A 14,067-nucleotide genomic window follows, 5' to 3' on the forward strand; every position below is an offset into this window, starting at 1 on the left:
TTAAATCTAGTGAGACCAAGAAAATGCAGTATCTCTAATTGGAACTGGCTACCTGTTCTCTGATTAACTCAGTACAGAATAAGAGTAAAAATATTTTGATTACAGTATTTTACTCCTTTTGATACAAGTTGATATCAGTTCCAGTCTAAAGACAGCCCCTTTTCTCTCTGTTTCATGCTATTGGGATAAAGTGGTCGCAGAAGGCTGTATTCTGCCATCCATTCTGGCAGCTAGCTGTTGCAGTGTTGTGATGCAGTTGGAAATGCAACTTAATCAGCTATCACTGATTAAACCTTTAAGAAGGTAAAAAGTCACATGGCATTTAACCAATGTGAAGTCTCCTCTGCAATCTCCTATATACAGCCATGGACAAACACTGCATGCTGGAAGCTGTGTGACTAGAAGCCATGTAGGCAAATATAAATAAAATTACAGCATTTCTGAAATTCTGTGAACTGCAGAGGCTAGTTAGCAAAAAGAGTTATGTTGTTCTGTTCTAGTAATTCTGTCAGAAAATCTGCTGTGGTTTTCCTAAGCAGTAGCAATCTGCTTCCTGAGCCTCTACAGTGCTGTTTGGTTTTGTTTGTTTGTTTTTGATTGAATAGTGTGTTTTATTTATACTATTATTACAGAACATTGTTTATTAGATACTACTAATAACATCTCCACCAAATTATACAAACAAATCCTCTAACAGCTAGTTCTAATTCAAGTGCACGGTAAGGGAAGTCACAATCATAGAATAAATGCATGAGCTGTGACTTTCACCTTCTTGGAACTTATATTGGTCAGTTTTTCACAATGAGTTAAAAAATTCAATGAAGTATATGATCACGCAAGTCTGTCTCTTGCACACAAACATTCAAAGAATATGTACAGTCAAACTCATTGATGTGTCAGCATTAAGGAATTACACAGCCTAAAACCTGACTTTGAAAATCGTTTTTTTGTTTTGTTTTGTTTTGTTTTGTTTTTAATAAGAATAGTACATGACATTATATAGTCATGTATAATTGTCTTAAGAAAAAATAATTATTTAAAAATTCAAATGCAATTCATTTGTACAATCTTGAAGAAGCCATATATATACAGCATAATCCTTGGGGGTGGAAAGAGTGAGAAAGTTGGAAATGAGAAAAGACAGAAGATAATATTTAACTATTTATACCATATAAAGTGACTGAGGAGTAACTGACACAGCAAACATGATACTCTCTTCGCAACTTAATCTAACTGCATGTGTAACTTTATATATAAATACACACTGGAGTTCTAGGTCGTAGAGGGAGTGGTCTGAATCATTACTTATATATGCCATCACTACTCATCAGAAATTACATGTGCAAAGACTACTCACGTAATTAAAGGCTGCAGAATTAGAACCATAATTTCAGTTTTCATGAGAGATGTAATCCATTAAGCATCTGTTGGAAGTTAAACATTTCCAATTGTTAATACTCTCTGTACCCTAGTTTTCTGATCTGTTTTGCTTTGTTGGAAATTGTTTTGTGTGAAAGTAGCTATAAACTTTATAATGGTACTATAATTACAAACCTGCATCTTCTAGATTTGGTATTTATTCATGTTTTGGACAATACTTGGAAAAGTGTACAATGAATTCTTTATTATTATTTTTTATATTATTCGGTAAGTCCACCTATTTAGTCTATCACAGGAGCTTAAACACTCTAAAAGTCTCATGTATTCCCTGCCTACATACTGCCCATAACACAGGAAAGCCCAGCTGAACACAGAATACCCCTGAATGCTTTTACTCCAGCAGTGGCATAAACTAGTATCCTCATTTTAGGACTGGCATTCCTGATAATAGAGTATTTTTCTAAGTACAGGTGAGATGAGCTCTGCATTTCAGCCGAATATGTTGAAGAAAGTAGTAATCCAAGTTGGAGATGAAAATAAACATGCCTTATAGATAACCTTAAATCTAGTTTGGCTTTAGGACATTTTCCATAGTCCTTTGAGCTTTCTCCAGCAAGCTAAATATAGCTTTGAGAGAGGAGATGGATGCACATTCACAGTGCTTCGGTTTTGCCTTAGTAGGAAACCGGGAGGGGACAAAACATCCCTTTGCACCCTAGACTTCTGTTCAAGGAGTTTCTGAGCGTCAATTGGTTCATCCTCAGAACCTCCTGCCACCCCCAGTCCTGATAACTGTGTCAATTAAAGACTCACATGTTCATATACTTCTGGAACTTTGCTTGAGATGGTTTCATCTTTGTGATGAAAGAACATTGTACTACTTCTTCTAAGACAATACTGAAAGGAAGATTAAAAATTGCCATCAATAGGGTGAATATGCTGACCCTTAGGCAAGGGATGTCACCCTGCCTAGGGGGAAGAGGTACCTTACACACCCCAGGACTGTCTGGAAAAATGCAGCAACGGGAGTGGAGAATAATCTGTTTGTCTTAACTTGCACTTGCACTTGGCTGTCTCTTCCCAAAGGACTGCTCCAAATGCTGACAACAGCCATAAATAATGCTATAACCACACACCTATTTCTCTGCTGCAATCCTTGTATTTTATGTGTTTGAGGGTGCAAACAGCAGTGTGCATGCCAGCCACAAACTACATTTACCCCTCCATACAAGAATGCCTATGAAAGTAGATCTGCCAAATTTATTGCTGTATAGCAGTGAAGCTGGAGGAATTGTCCAGGATATTCCTGCTTGACATATGAGCACTGGCGAGAGAGGAAGAAAATATCCTGTATAGAAAGTAAACAACATCATCACTATTCTCTAGTATCAGATTTTCCTAGATGTTATGAAATACTCTTCCAGAGATATTATACATCGCATTTTTGCCATGCAAGACAGATCTGTGTATGTGCTGGTATTACAGCTGATTTTAAAGTGATGCTGTTTGTTATTGGTACACAACTACTTTCTACTTAAAATGCCTTTATGTGGTAATTATCTGACATAATGGACCTTACACCTTTTGATCAGCAGCCAAGCTCATCGGACATTAAATCTTGGAAAACCTCAGTAGTTTATTAATATTTCACCATTAAAGCAGCTTTTAGACAAAGCACATTCCTAACAAGATACACATTTAACTCAAAAAAATAGACTATATGTGCAAGTTTAGTGCAAATGCAAGGCAAACCCCGTGGTTTTGGTTTCAAAATGCCTTCCAATAGGAAATAGGTCCAATAGTAGTGGACTTCACACTTCCATTGTCCAAGACTGTAATCACTGATGAGCAACACTGGTTAAGTAAGTATGAAAAAAAGAGGCCACAATTACAAGATGGTTTTTGCATGTACATTTGGTCATGAGGAAAGAAAGGAGAGATGGAGGTCAGACTTGAATGTTGTTTGGCTGTATCACAGCTGGTGTTCTGCCCCAGTTTTAGTATAATCAGCTGATTATAATCAGCAAAGTCAACAATTTCAAGTCACACTTGGGATCCATGGTAAAGATTCAACTGTTTCTCGTCACACTCGGTGTACGAAGGGGAATAGTGGAATAACGGTGAACTGCAAAGTGCCCCAACCCCTACTTTCACAAATAAATTGCCAGCGACCGCTGTCTGCCGCACGCCTGAAGCCCTTCCACGTTACCCTCAGCTTGTGCCAGGTGCCACCGCCCGGCGAACCCTCAGACTGTGCCCTGTGTCACGGCCCCGCGCGTTAGGACCCGGAGCGTTGCTGCTGCCCCCCGCCCTGCCCTCAGCCTGTTCCCGTCCCCTCTCCTCTCTTTGCAGCGGCTCCTCCGGGCGGCCAGGCGGCGCCTCAGCGCCCAGCCACCGCCGCCGCATCCCGCTCTCCGCCAGCCCCGCGATGAACCCACGGCTGCGGCACTGGCGGGAGGCGGCCACGCTGCTGTTGGCGGCGGCGCGGCCGGGGCGCTCCGCGCTCGGTCCCTGCGACTACGAGGTGCTGCTGCTGCAGCGGAGCTCCCGCAGCGGCTTCGCGCCCGGCGCACACGTCTTCCCGGGCGGTCTGGTGGAGGCGGCGGACTTCTCGGCGGCCTGGTTGGGGCTGCTGCCCGCCTCGCCGCTCTGCGGGCTGGGCTTCGTGAAGCCGCCGCCGGCGGGCAGCTGCCGGGCGCCGATCTTCGCCACCGACCGGCGGCAGCTGGGCTCGCCGCTGCCCGGGGAAGTCGCCTTCCGTATCTGCGCCATCCGGGAGACTTTCGAGGAGGCGGGGATCCTGTTGCTGGTGCCCGGGAGCGGGCCGGGGGAGGGCGGCAGGGCCGGGCCGCTGCCCACGGAGAGCCTGCTGCCGGCCGCCGAGCTGGGCGAGTGGCGGCGCCGGGTGCGGGAGGATGCTGGCTGCTTCCTGCAGCTCTGCCGGCACCTGGGCTGCGTGCCCAACATCTGGGCGCTGCACGAGTGGAGCAACTGGCTCACCCCAGTCGGCAGGGCCGGCCCCGGTGGCCACCGCTACGACACGGCCTTCTACCTGTGCTGCCTGGCCGAACGGCCACCGCACGCCTCGGAGGACGAGCGGGAGGTGACGGCCTGCCTGGTGAGAGCGCTGCGCCACCCCGCCGGGGCGCTGCAGCGGCAAGCGTCCCCCTGGGGCGCAGGCCAGCTGCTGTGCTCGCTTTCAGTACAGGGCAGGTGAAAAGGTGATCAGATGGTCCAAAGGTCTAATCCCCCCATCTCCCCCCCCCATCCTGACAGGGCTCCCTTAAGTCGTGAGGAAAAGAAGTGTCTCCCTCTTCTGACAGTCCTCTCCCGCTTGCATTCCTACTTCCATTAGTAACTGCGATTGCCCCCTTTAATCAAACATGCTGACAGATAAGGATTAGTTTCTTGAGGGCCGTTTCACATGAATTTTCTTTACATGAAGCTTTTTTTTTTTTTTTTTTTTCAAAGTGTTTCATATCAGAACATTTACACTCTGATTTTTTAAAGACAGATGACATCTAAATCACTTGCTACACATTCATTTGTGCCATATCAACAGAGTGCTGATACCATACAGTTAACACTCAGTAGGCCTAGAGAGATCCAAGTGGTATGTGCTGTGTTTCAGGGTTGCAAAAGCTCCTAATTTTGTCTTTTGTAGAGTTAGATGGAATACTTTAAGTAACATACAAACTTGCTAAAATATGCTGTATTATCAAAACTGGTTTCAGAGCTATATTATTTCTGACTTTGTTTTTTTATGGGGTAAAAGAGTAAAGACTGCTTGTGAAGTAAAAGACAGCTCAGAGTCAGGTACATTTGGGTCTTCACATTTTAAAAAAAATCTGAAAAGTATGAAGGTAAGTTAAAAGAGAAACCTGAAACTTCCATAAAGCTTTACCTAATGTTTTTGGTATTACTTATGTTTCTATGTTTATGTTTCTATCAGATCTTGCTATATAAATTTGAAAGCACCTGAGATCCTTGAAGCCATAGCAACCTCTGCTGATTGAATTCACATTGAGCTTAGGGTTTTCTGTTGATTTCAGTAGACTTTTAGTCAGGTCCCAGAAACCAGACTTGTAGTCTCCAAATTTTGGATGCCTGCGTTTAAAATTAAACATTATTTATTATAGGAAAAATGCAATTTTTACAAATTGCTTTCATTGTATTTTATTTAAACTTTTTGAATCTCTTCTTGGTTATGTTCTGGTATAGTTTATGCATGGCTCTTATTCTGTTCAGATAACTCAGACTGCTTCACGCTCTTTTTCTGTAAAGACTTCCTTGCAAACAGCTTTTAAAGTTACTGATAATTGCCATCTGCTTACGGAACTAGTATTTCAGTGCTTACTTTCCTCTTACAGTGGTCATCACCTCCAGAAGCCATTGAACTCTTTAAATCTCAAGAAATATTGCTTGCTCCCCCTCAGTTCTATGAATTGTGTAGACTGTGCAACTTCTCTTCACTTCATGAATTACACAAGTTCAGCTCTGATCGAGCTCTAGAGGGATGTGAATGTTGGATGCCTATAATGTTAACTGCTTCAGATGGCTTCATTCAGCTGTTACCAGGTAAGAAAATAAGATAAAGGTTCTTTTAAGTATATAAAAACTTGGAAATTGTTACATACTCAAGCCACATGACATAAACTAGTCTGTAACTGTGAAGTAAAACTCTATTAGAAGTAAAGTTACTGCATTCTTTTCCTACATTTTTTCTTCCTCTGATACAGTTCATAACAGCTACTGTCAGAGACAAGCTACTGGACCACCTGAGCAGCATAGTTATTTCTGTTCTTGCTCATAATTTGTTTCATATGGTTGACATTAATATGTTGATTTATGAACAAATTCTGGCATTTCTCCTTCTGTAGCCTGCCTTTGTACATTCAGAAAAATCTTTGTCTTGTTCTCCATCTATTATACAATCATATATATATATAAATTCCTACCTGACAAGACATCATGTTAGTATTAGCAAGAGCATTGAATGTGTGCGCTGTGTGTTTGACAGACACTTTAGAAATTAGTGGCTATATCTTTAAATACTAAGATGTTTGGAGGCAATTTACTTGCATATTGTCAAATCTATTCCCACTGAGTTTAATGTCTTGATAAATATTTTAAAAACTGATAGTGTCACTCAATCAAAGGCTGAAAAATAAGGTAGGCATTGTATATGTAAAAGTTGGGTTTGTTTATTTTTATTTTATTTTATTTTATTTTGTAACAGGAGATGAATTATACCCAGAAGATCCAGATTATACAGGGGAAACAAAAATAGTCATGTCAACAGATAAGAAGGTTGAAGATCTCATGAAAGAGGGTAGTACGTTTCACAGGATAGTAATAAAAAACATAAACAGTCTTGCTGTCTATGTTAACATTCAGGCAAAATATAAACATATGAATCCATTGATGATAAACACAGATAATTCAGGCTACAATAGTAGATTATAATATTTTTGGTTTTAAGCTAGAATATATTTAACTACGTACATATTCACTGTTATTAACAGTTGCCAAGTAGTTAGGACAAGAGACTTAAATATTCCATTGCCCTGCCACAGCATTTCACATGGCTGTGGTTTTGAGATTTATGTGTACTTCGATCTTTGAGTCTTTGAAACTTCAAAGTTGTGTCAGGTATGGTGTAAAGAAGCTACTGAAAATTTAACACAACTATCAACTTAATTAACTGAATAAACTTTAAAGTGATTTGACAGTGATTATACTGAACAATTAGCATCTTATTCTACTTACATAGTAATAATGGAATATGCTGTAATGCTGTTCTGTTCAGTCACACAGGTCCTTTTCTCACTGAAAATTAAAGTACATCTTATGTTCAGAACAAGTATGTTCTGAGTTCAAAAATTCTTTTACTATGCTTACAAAGTTAGCTGTTTGGCAACTGTAATCCGTGTCTAGAAATGAAAGAAATGCATTCAATTTCTGTTAAAATATTCCAGTCTATCTTATTTTAATTCAAAACCAATGTATATGTGTATATATAGATGTTACCTAACATTCACTTATTACAAAGAATATTTATATTTGATAAAGCTAAGTTGTTTCTATTAATGGTAACTTCTTAAAAACTTTACAGTTTTCAAAGGTAGTTGTGATACTTTTATTCATGACATTTTTTTTTACCTTCAAGTTGATAGGAATTTAAAAAGAAAAAATGAATTGTTCAGCTCCAAAGAGATGCCACCAACTTCAGAAAATAAAATACTGCCTTGGAAATGCCTAATTCCACAATTCAGTATTCCACATTTTGCTTCTTAAGTTTTTTACCTAACGTATCTTTGAGATTTAAAGACTTAAGAGAAGGGACTGCTACTTTATTTTTTTGGGTCTTTTTATTTTGTGGGTGGTGCAGTAAGTCGAGTATATGGAGCTGTGATGTGGTATCTTCTTTATCTGGAAGAATAAGAATGAATGATGACTTGAAATTATCCAGTAAAGCTGTTCTGAAAGCTGTGTTTCAACTTCTGTTCTGAACTTTAATTCAAATAAAATTGTCTGCAATATTTTCACTAAGTTGAATCGGTTTGTAGCATTCATTTCTTTTGGAAAAATACTTACCTATTTATTCTGTTCTTTAAAAACATGCTCAGATGGTTCTTAGTTGCAGTCCCTTGCTGAAACTCCTATACATCTATATATGGGTTCTATGAAGTAGTATATTATGCTTAATATCTCCTTCACAATACTCTGGCTGAAGATGAAGAAGACAGGAAAATTAGAAAAATGGAAAGTGGAGGAAGCAAATAAAGTATCCTGTATACTATTGTGATAAATGATTGAGTCTCAAATAGGATTCCAATTAAAGTTAGCAATTTATTAAAGGAATAAAGGCAAGCAAACAGCACTGGGTGTGCCGGGAGTCTCCGCCCCACCAAGACGCACACCCTGCAGTTCCCATTCATGGCTTATATCCCCTCTACTAATGCATATGCATTAGTAGGCATGTCCTATTTCAAGCATGCCTTCTTCATCTTCTGGAATCTTCTCGAATATTCTCAACCCCAGACCCCATGCATTCTCCCCCCACAGACTTTTGCCTAGCAACAAAACTGGTCCAAGCTGGTCCTGTCAAGTGACCATTGCATAATACAAGAACTATATACATACATTAACCACATTCTTAGTCTCGTGGTTATACAAGGATGTATAAGACAGAAAGTCACATTTTATCATGCGGCCCTAGCATTGCTCCACATTGACACGAATCAGATGAACACATCTCACAATCCCCCATTTCCTTTTTCATGGTATTGATTCGTGTTTTCTTTTCCAATCAAGTCAGTACTTGCTGAATTGGTACCAATTTTGGATCTTCTTTTGTTTTTATTATCATCAGGGAATGGGTTTGCCCTTCCCCTGGTTCTGGGTCAACAGGTACCACAGATATTTGCATTCCTTGTATAACTGAGTGTATTGATCTGGTAAAACAAGGTATTAAACATGGAATTATTAACAATCCTCCACATATTCCCAATACAACTATCCCAGTCCTAGTAAGCCAGCTACCACGCATAAAGTCCCCCCATAATTCTCTTAAATTGATTTCATTCCAAGTTTGAACTGGGACATGTGCAATTTTCTTCATTTCTTTTTACAAGTTCATTCACAGCTTTTCCTTCATCAATCTCTAAACAGCAATTACTAAGGTTAAATTTTCCACAGACGACTCTTCCTGTGCTAGCAAATAATCCAAAGCTAAGCGATTTTGATACAAAGCAGTTCTCATCTTGGTATTTTGTTTTGCAATTAACCCAAGTGCATCTCTGGTTTTATTTACAACTATTTCTACTACAGCTTGCAACCTAATTATCGTATTAAGCATATATATTGGGGTCCTATAGCCCCAGGATCTGTTTTCTGCCCACATAGCTGGATCATAATAGGCTATGATTCTCTCACGAGGCCATTCGTCATCTTTCCAATTCCCGATTTGTAGGCTTCGTTTGTGGTGCCTTTCTCTTAGCTCATCAGCTTTGGTATACACTGGGACTCCTAATTGCTTTCCCCGATTTATGGGTAACAGGAAAAAACTGGATCTTATAGTTCATAATACACAGGATCCTGTCCAATTTTCTGGCAAATATGCATAATCTAGTTTGCCATAAATTCAATAATATCCCTCAGGAGTTGGCCAACCATTTGGTATGTTTGTTCCATTAGTCCAATTTTTAAATTTATTATTTCCATTATCAGTGGGCTTCCCCATTTATCCCAGCTATTTTGAGTTTCATTCCATAGGTAACCTCCTTCACACTCCAGGTTACCTACTGGTCTTCCTTCGCTTTTTAGATTTTGCCAACAACTCCTTCCAATTATACTTGTTTGAAGCACCCACTGTTGTTTCCTATTACCCTTTCCCATTGTTTTCCATACGTGGGGATAGCTTATGTTGCTCTCCATGCTTCCCATGGCCATCGTTCACCTTGATTTGTTCCACCACAAACATAGCAATTAGTTATGTTCAATGATTTAGCAATATTTTCAGCTAGATTTACAAATATATTTTTAGCAGCTGTGGGGATTTCATATTTTACTCCTGTTTCCATTTTGTGATAAAATGAGTTGAATAACAATCTATGTTGCACTGATTCTCTTGCCCTTTCTTTGATTTCAATTTTAATAATTACACCCAGGTCTTGTCCCTTTCCGTATATTTTAAGTCCTATTTTTGCACCCGGTTTCCAGCATTCCAAGTTATAAAGGGTTACATTGACAGGGTTACAAGTCTGGTCTGTACAACTGGGGGAAGCTTTTCTGTTTTCAGTCTTGGCTTCTAATCCTATTCCCGCACATTGCTGAGGCCTTCCCAAACTGGGATCCGTGCTCCAACAAGCGCAACCCCAATTTGAGGGTCCACAGTAATGATAACTCCCGTCCGATGGATCATCTCTTATCCAATCAGTGTAACATGTAGAAGCCACTGTTCCACCCTTTCTAGGACAAATGTACTTGGGCTGGTTACTATAATATCTCCTCCAACTCAGGCTTCCGCAATTAGTATATGGGTCTTCTTCTATAATGTCACAGGTATCAAAGGCTATCGACACTGAGGTATTCAGAGTGGTTACAACTTCACTTGTTCCAATTAATTTGCCTACTTTTGAATCTGTCTTCATATCTACCCAATATTGATAAGGGAGTTCTTTTGGATCATAGCATACGGTCCTGTCAACTTCCCTGCATAAAACATACTGAATTAGGTTAAAAATGCAGCTTCCTATTTTCTGGCCTTTGCAGTCGTAGACAGTATGATACACCAATGTTTGGGAGCTCAACCATCCTTTTCTAGTAGTTGTTACACATGGACTGCAGTTGTTTATCTTAGCTTGGGCCAAGAAACTGACCCCAAATAGGACTAGAAGAGGTCCGGTAAGGGCCATGGTGATCGGTGGTCACAGCCCGAAGGGGTTGTAGACCTTGGCAGACCTTCCCATCCGCAGCACCGGTTCCTTATCCGGCCTTGCCCTCTTCCCTATCCTTAAGGGGTGTCCTTTTAGAATCAGCTCCTTTTCCAATTTACAAGCTATGTCCCAAAATCCAATGTATACTGCAGATAACACTTAACTGATCTCTGTTATCGATAAATCCCCTCCCTTAATAGATATCTATTTAGGAGTTTCCCTGTTTACCAATTTTACAGGAGTAATTACAATAAAATTCCCACAGCAACTTAGTTTATACTCTGTGATGAAGTCTCCTTCAAGTCCGTCTGATGGTTAGTTTAGTTTCTCCTGGTTCAGATGTTACTTTCCACTTTTCCACTGGACCTTTCACTTGTGACACATGCGTCCATCCTTTTTCAGCAGTTCTTACAACTGTTTCTGTGGTTAATAAAACAAGAAAGGGTCCTTCCCAGAGGGGAGCTAAGTTTTCTTCTTTCCATGTTTTTATTAGAACCCTATCTCCCAGTTTCAACTGGTGAATTGTGAATCCTAAAGGTGGTGTTTGAGCCATCATTCCAATTTCACTTAGCTCTTTTAATCTTTTACCAATGGTAATTATATATTTCTGGATACTAGGATCCTCAACTACATTGTTCCCTAGGGGCATCCCTTGAAAATAAGGCATGCCATATAACATTTCATATGGTGATAATTCAGTCTCACTGTGTGGTTCTAATGTTTAAAAATGCCAATGGCAAGCATTTTGTCCAGGGCATTTGTGTCTCTATCATTAACTTAGCCAATTGTTGTTTTATTGTTTGATTCATTCTTTCTACTTTCCCTGAGCTTTGTGGGTGCCATGGAGTGTGGTATTCCCACTGAATGCCTAATGATTGACATAATAATTTTATTATTTTAGAAGTGAAGTGTGTGCCCTGATCAGAATCAATGTACTGGATTATCCCATATCTAGGTATTAAGTGTTCTGTACCTTGTGGTTCTAACAGGTTTTTGTTGATGTTTTTATTTTGTTTTGTGGCAGAAGGTGGCTACTAAGAAAATATTTTGAGGAAATAAAAGATTTAACAACCTGAATATAGGTTGGATTCTTAAAGAAGTGTGTTACAAACCAACATGTTCCAACAGGGGAGCTTAAAGGCCAAAAAAAAGCTTGAAGGATTTGAAGGATAAAAAAAAAAAAAAAAAAAAAAAAGGGCAACTAAACGATGCTATTTTACCTAGAAAATGAAGCTAATCATTAAATAGAAGCATTTATGTCTTAGAATGCACATACTGTTGGCACCTTGCATAAAGCTAAATCAGGACCGAAAAAAACATTAAGCCTGAATGGAAAGGGGAGTGTTGGAGAGGAATAATAATAATAAAAATGTTGCTACTTTGTCACAGAGCTTGATATAAGAATGAAGTAACACTTTTGTAAGGGCCTAGATGTCAGGCAACATTTCCAATAGCTGCCTGTGTCGGGATGCATGCATCACCAATAGAACACCAGAGATGTGCCTGGTGCCATTGCTCCCCAGCTGCCTCCTTTAGACCTTTCAGGCATACGCTGCGCTTCGGACTTGGATTCGGGGTCTGGGAAAGCCCCCCTGAAGCAGGAGCAGCAGGAAGGCAAAGAAAGGCAGGACTCTCCCTCCTCACATCCACTGACACCCCGCCGCCCTCAGCGAGCTGAGGCTGGCCTCGCGCCACCCTCTATCTGAGGCCTTTTCCCGCCTCTATCCTTTTCCCGCCCCTAGCCGCCATACCTCAGCCGGGCACCTCTGCCTCCCTCGGGGCCACGTGTGGGTGGCGCACACCCACTGCGGGCCCACGGGTGGCTTCTGGAGACTTCTGAGGGGGGCAGGCTGCACACTGATGGTTGCGCTCTGGCCTCATGGCTGTGGGGATGGTGGCAGTGGCTCGGGTAAGGGTCGTGTGGTATTGGCTCTGCCAGCTGAAGGGCACTGCTTTGATTTCTGTCTTCTGAAATATTTAGTTAGCCACTCACTCATGGTGTGAATTCTTCAAAGCAGTAGGCTAAGTGCTGCCGTGATGAGGGGTGTTGTCATGTACGAGGCTGTGCTGAAATCACGGAATCACAGAATCATCTAGGTTGGAAGAGACCTCCAAGATCACCAAGTCCAACCTCTGACCTAACCCTAACAAGTCCTCCAGTAAAATATATACCTAAGCTCTACATCTAAACAGCTTTTAAAGACCTCCATGGATGGTGAGTCAACCACTTCCCTGGGCAGCTTATTCCACTGCCTAATAACCTGTTCAGTAAAGAAGTTCTTCCTAATATCCAACCTAAACCTCCCCTGGTGTAACTTTAGCCCATTCTCCCTCGTCCTGTCACCAGGAATGTGGGAGAGTAGACCAACCCCCACCTCGCTACAGCCTCCTTTAAGATATCTGTGGAGTGCGATAAGGTTGCCCCTGAGCCTTCTGTTCTCCAGGCTGAACAGTCCCAGCTCCCTCAGCCGCTCCTTGTAAGACTTGTTCTCCAGACCCCTCACCAGCCTTGTTTACCTTCTCTGGACTCACTCAAGCACCTCGATGTCCTTCTTGTAGTGAGGGTCCCAAAACTGAATGCAGTACTTGAGGTGCAGCCTCACCAGAGCCAAGTAAAGGGGGATAATCACTTCCCTAGCCCTGCTGGCCATACTTTTTTCTTATGCAAGCCAGGATGCTGTTGGCCTTCTTGGCTACCTAAGCACACTGCTGGCTGATATTCAGCTAAATATCAACCAATACTCCCAGGTCCTTCTCTGACAGACAGTTTTCTAACTGCTCATCTCCCAGCCTGTAGCGCTGCATGGGCTTGTTATGCTCCAGGTGCAGGACCCGGCACTTGGCAAAAGATCTGTTCTGTTCTAGTATAAGTGTGCTGTGAAAAATGAGTAAAAATTTCTGTTATATTAAACTTATTGGTGAACATTGGGATTTATGTTCCTGAGTTTTTTTGTTTGTTTGTTTGTTTGTTTGTTTGTTTGTTTGTTTGTTTTGACTTGAAAAAGGGTCAATATAGATGGGACTTGAAAAACATTATACACAATCTTAATTTCCGGACCTCATGGTAGGACCCCATAGTAGCCACGTTATCATCACTGTGTAATTTGAGTTCATTAAAGATTTTATTGCAATGAGAATTAATGAGATTGAATTAAGATAATTTTCAATATTCCTTACAATTTTTAAGGGAATTTTTAATAGGCATCGGAATTGCTACATGAAAATGGCCTCAAAAAGATAGAATGAA

General features: G+C 40.9%; 2 protein-coding genes across 2 annotated transcripts in view; both read left to right on the top strand.

Moving 5' to 3' along the window:
- Positions 1-3,770: 3,770 nt before the first annotated feature.
- Positions 3,771-7,938, top strand: NUDT19 (nudix hydrolase 19). The gene is made up of 3 exons (XM_035336990.1): positions 3,771-4,498; positions 5,751-5,958; positions 6,620-7,938. The coding sequence occupies exons 1-3, from the start codon at positions 3,809-3,811 to the stop codon at positions 6,844-6,846; spliced, it is 1,125 nt and encodes a 374-aa protein (XP_035192881.1). The 5' UTR covers positions 3,771-3,808; the 3' UTR covers positions 6,847-7,938.
- Positions 7,939-12,699: 4,761 nt separating this feature from the next.
- TDRD12 (tudor domain containing 12) overlaps positions 12,700-14,067 on the top strand; it is a 236,642-nt gene continuing 235,274 nt past the window's right edge. The window contains exon 1 of the mRNA XM_035336455.1: positions 12,700-12,729. The gene's annotated coding sequence lies outside the window, so the exon portion shown is untranslated. The remainder of the gene's footprint in view (positions 12,730-14,067) is intronic.

The sequence above is a fragment of the Oxyura jamaicensis genome, chromosome 11 (genome assembly GCF_011077185.1).
Source record: "Oxyura jamaicensis isolate SHBP4307 breed ruddy duck chromosome 11, BPBGC_Ojam_1.0, whole genome shotgun sequence".
Taxonomy (NCBI): domain Eukaryota; kingdom Metazoa; phylum Chordata; class Aves; order Anseriformes; family Anatidae; genus Oxyura; species Oxyura jamaicensis.

What these genes read in the sequence shown, in the direction of transcription:
- NUDT19 (XM_035336990.1), top strand. Translation starts at nt 3,809, where the DNA reads ATGAACCCACGGCTGCGGCACTGGCGGGAGGCGGCCACGCTGCTGTTG. An exon ending in GGGAGGTGACGGCCTGCCTG is followed by an intron (nt 4,499 to 5,750) that starts GTGAGAGCGCTG and finishes TTCCTCTTACAG; the next exon opens with TGGTCATCACCTCCAGAAGC. An exon ending in CTTCATTCAGCTGTTACCAG is followed by an intron (nt 5,959 to 6,619) that starts GTAAGAAAATAA and finishes ATTTTGTAACAG; the next exon opens with GAGATGAATTATACCCAGAA.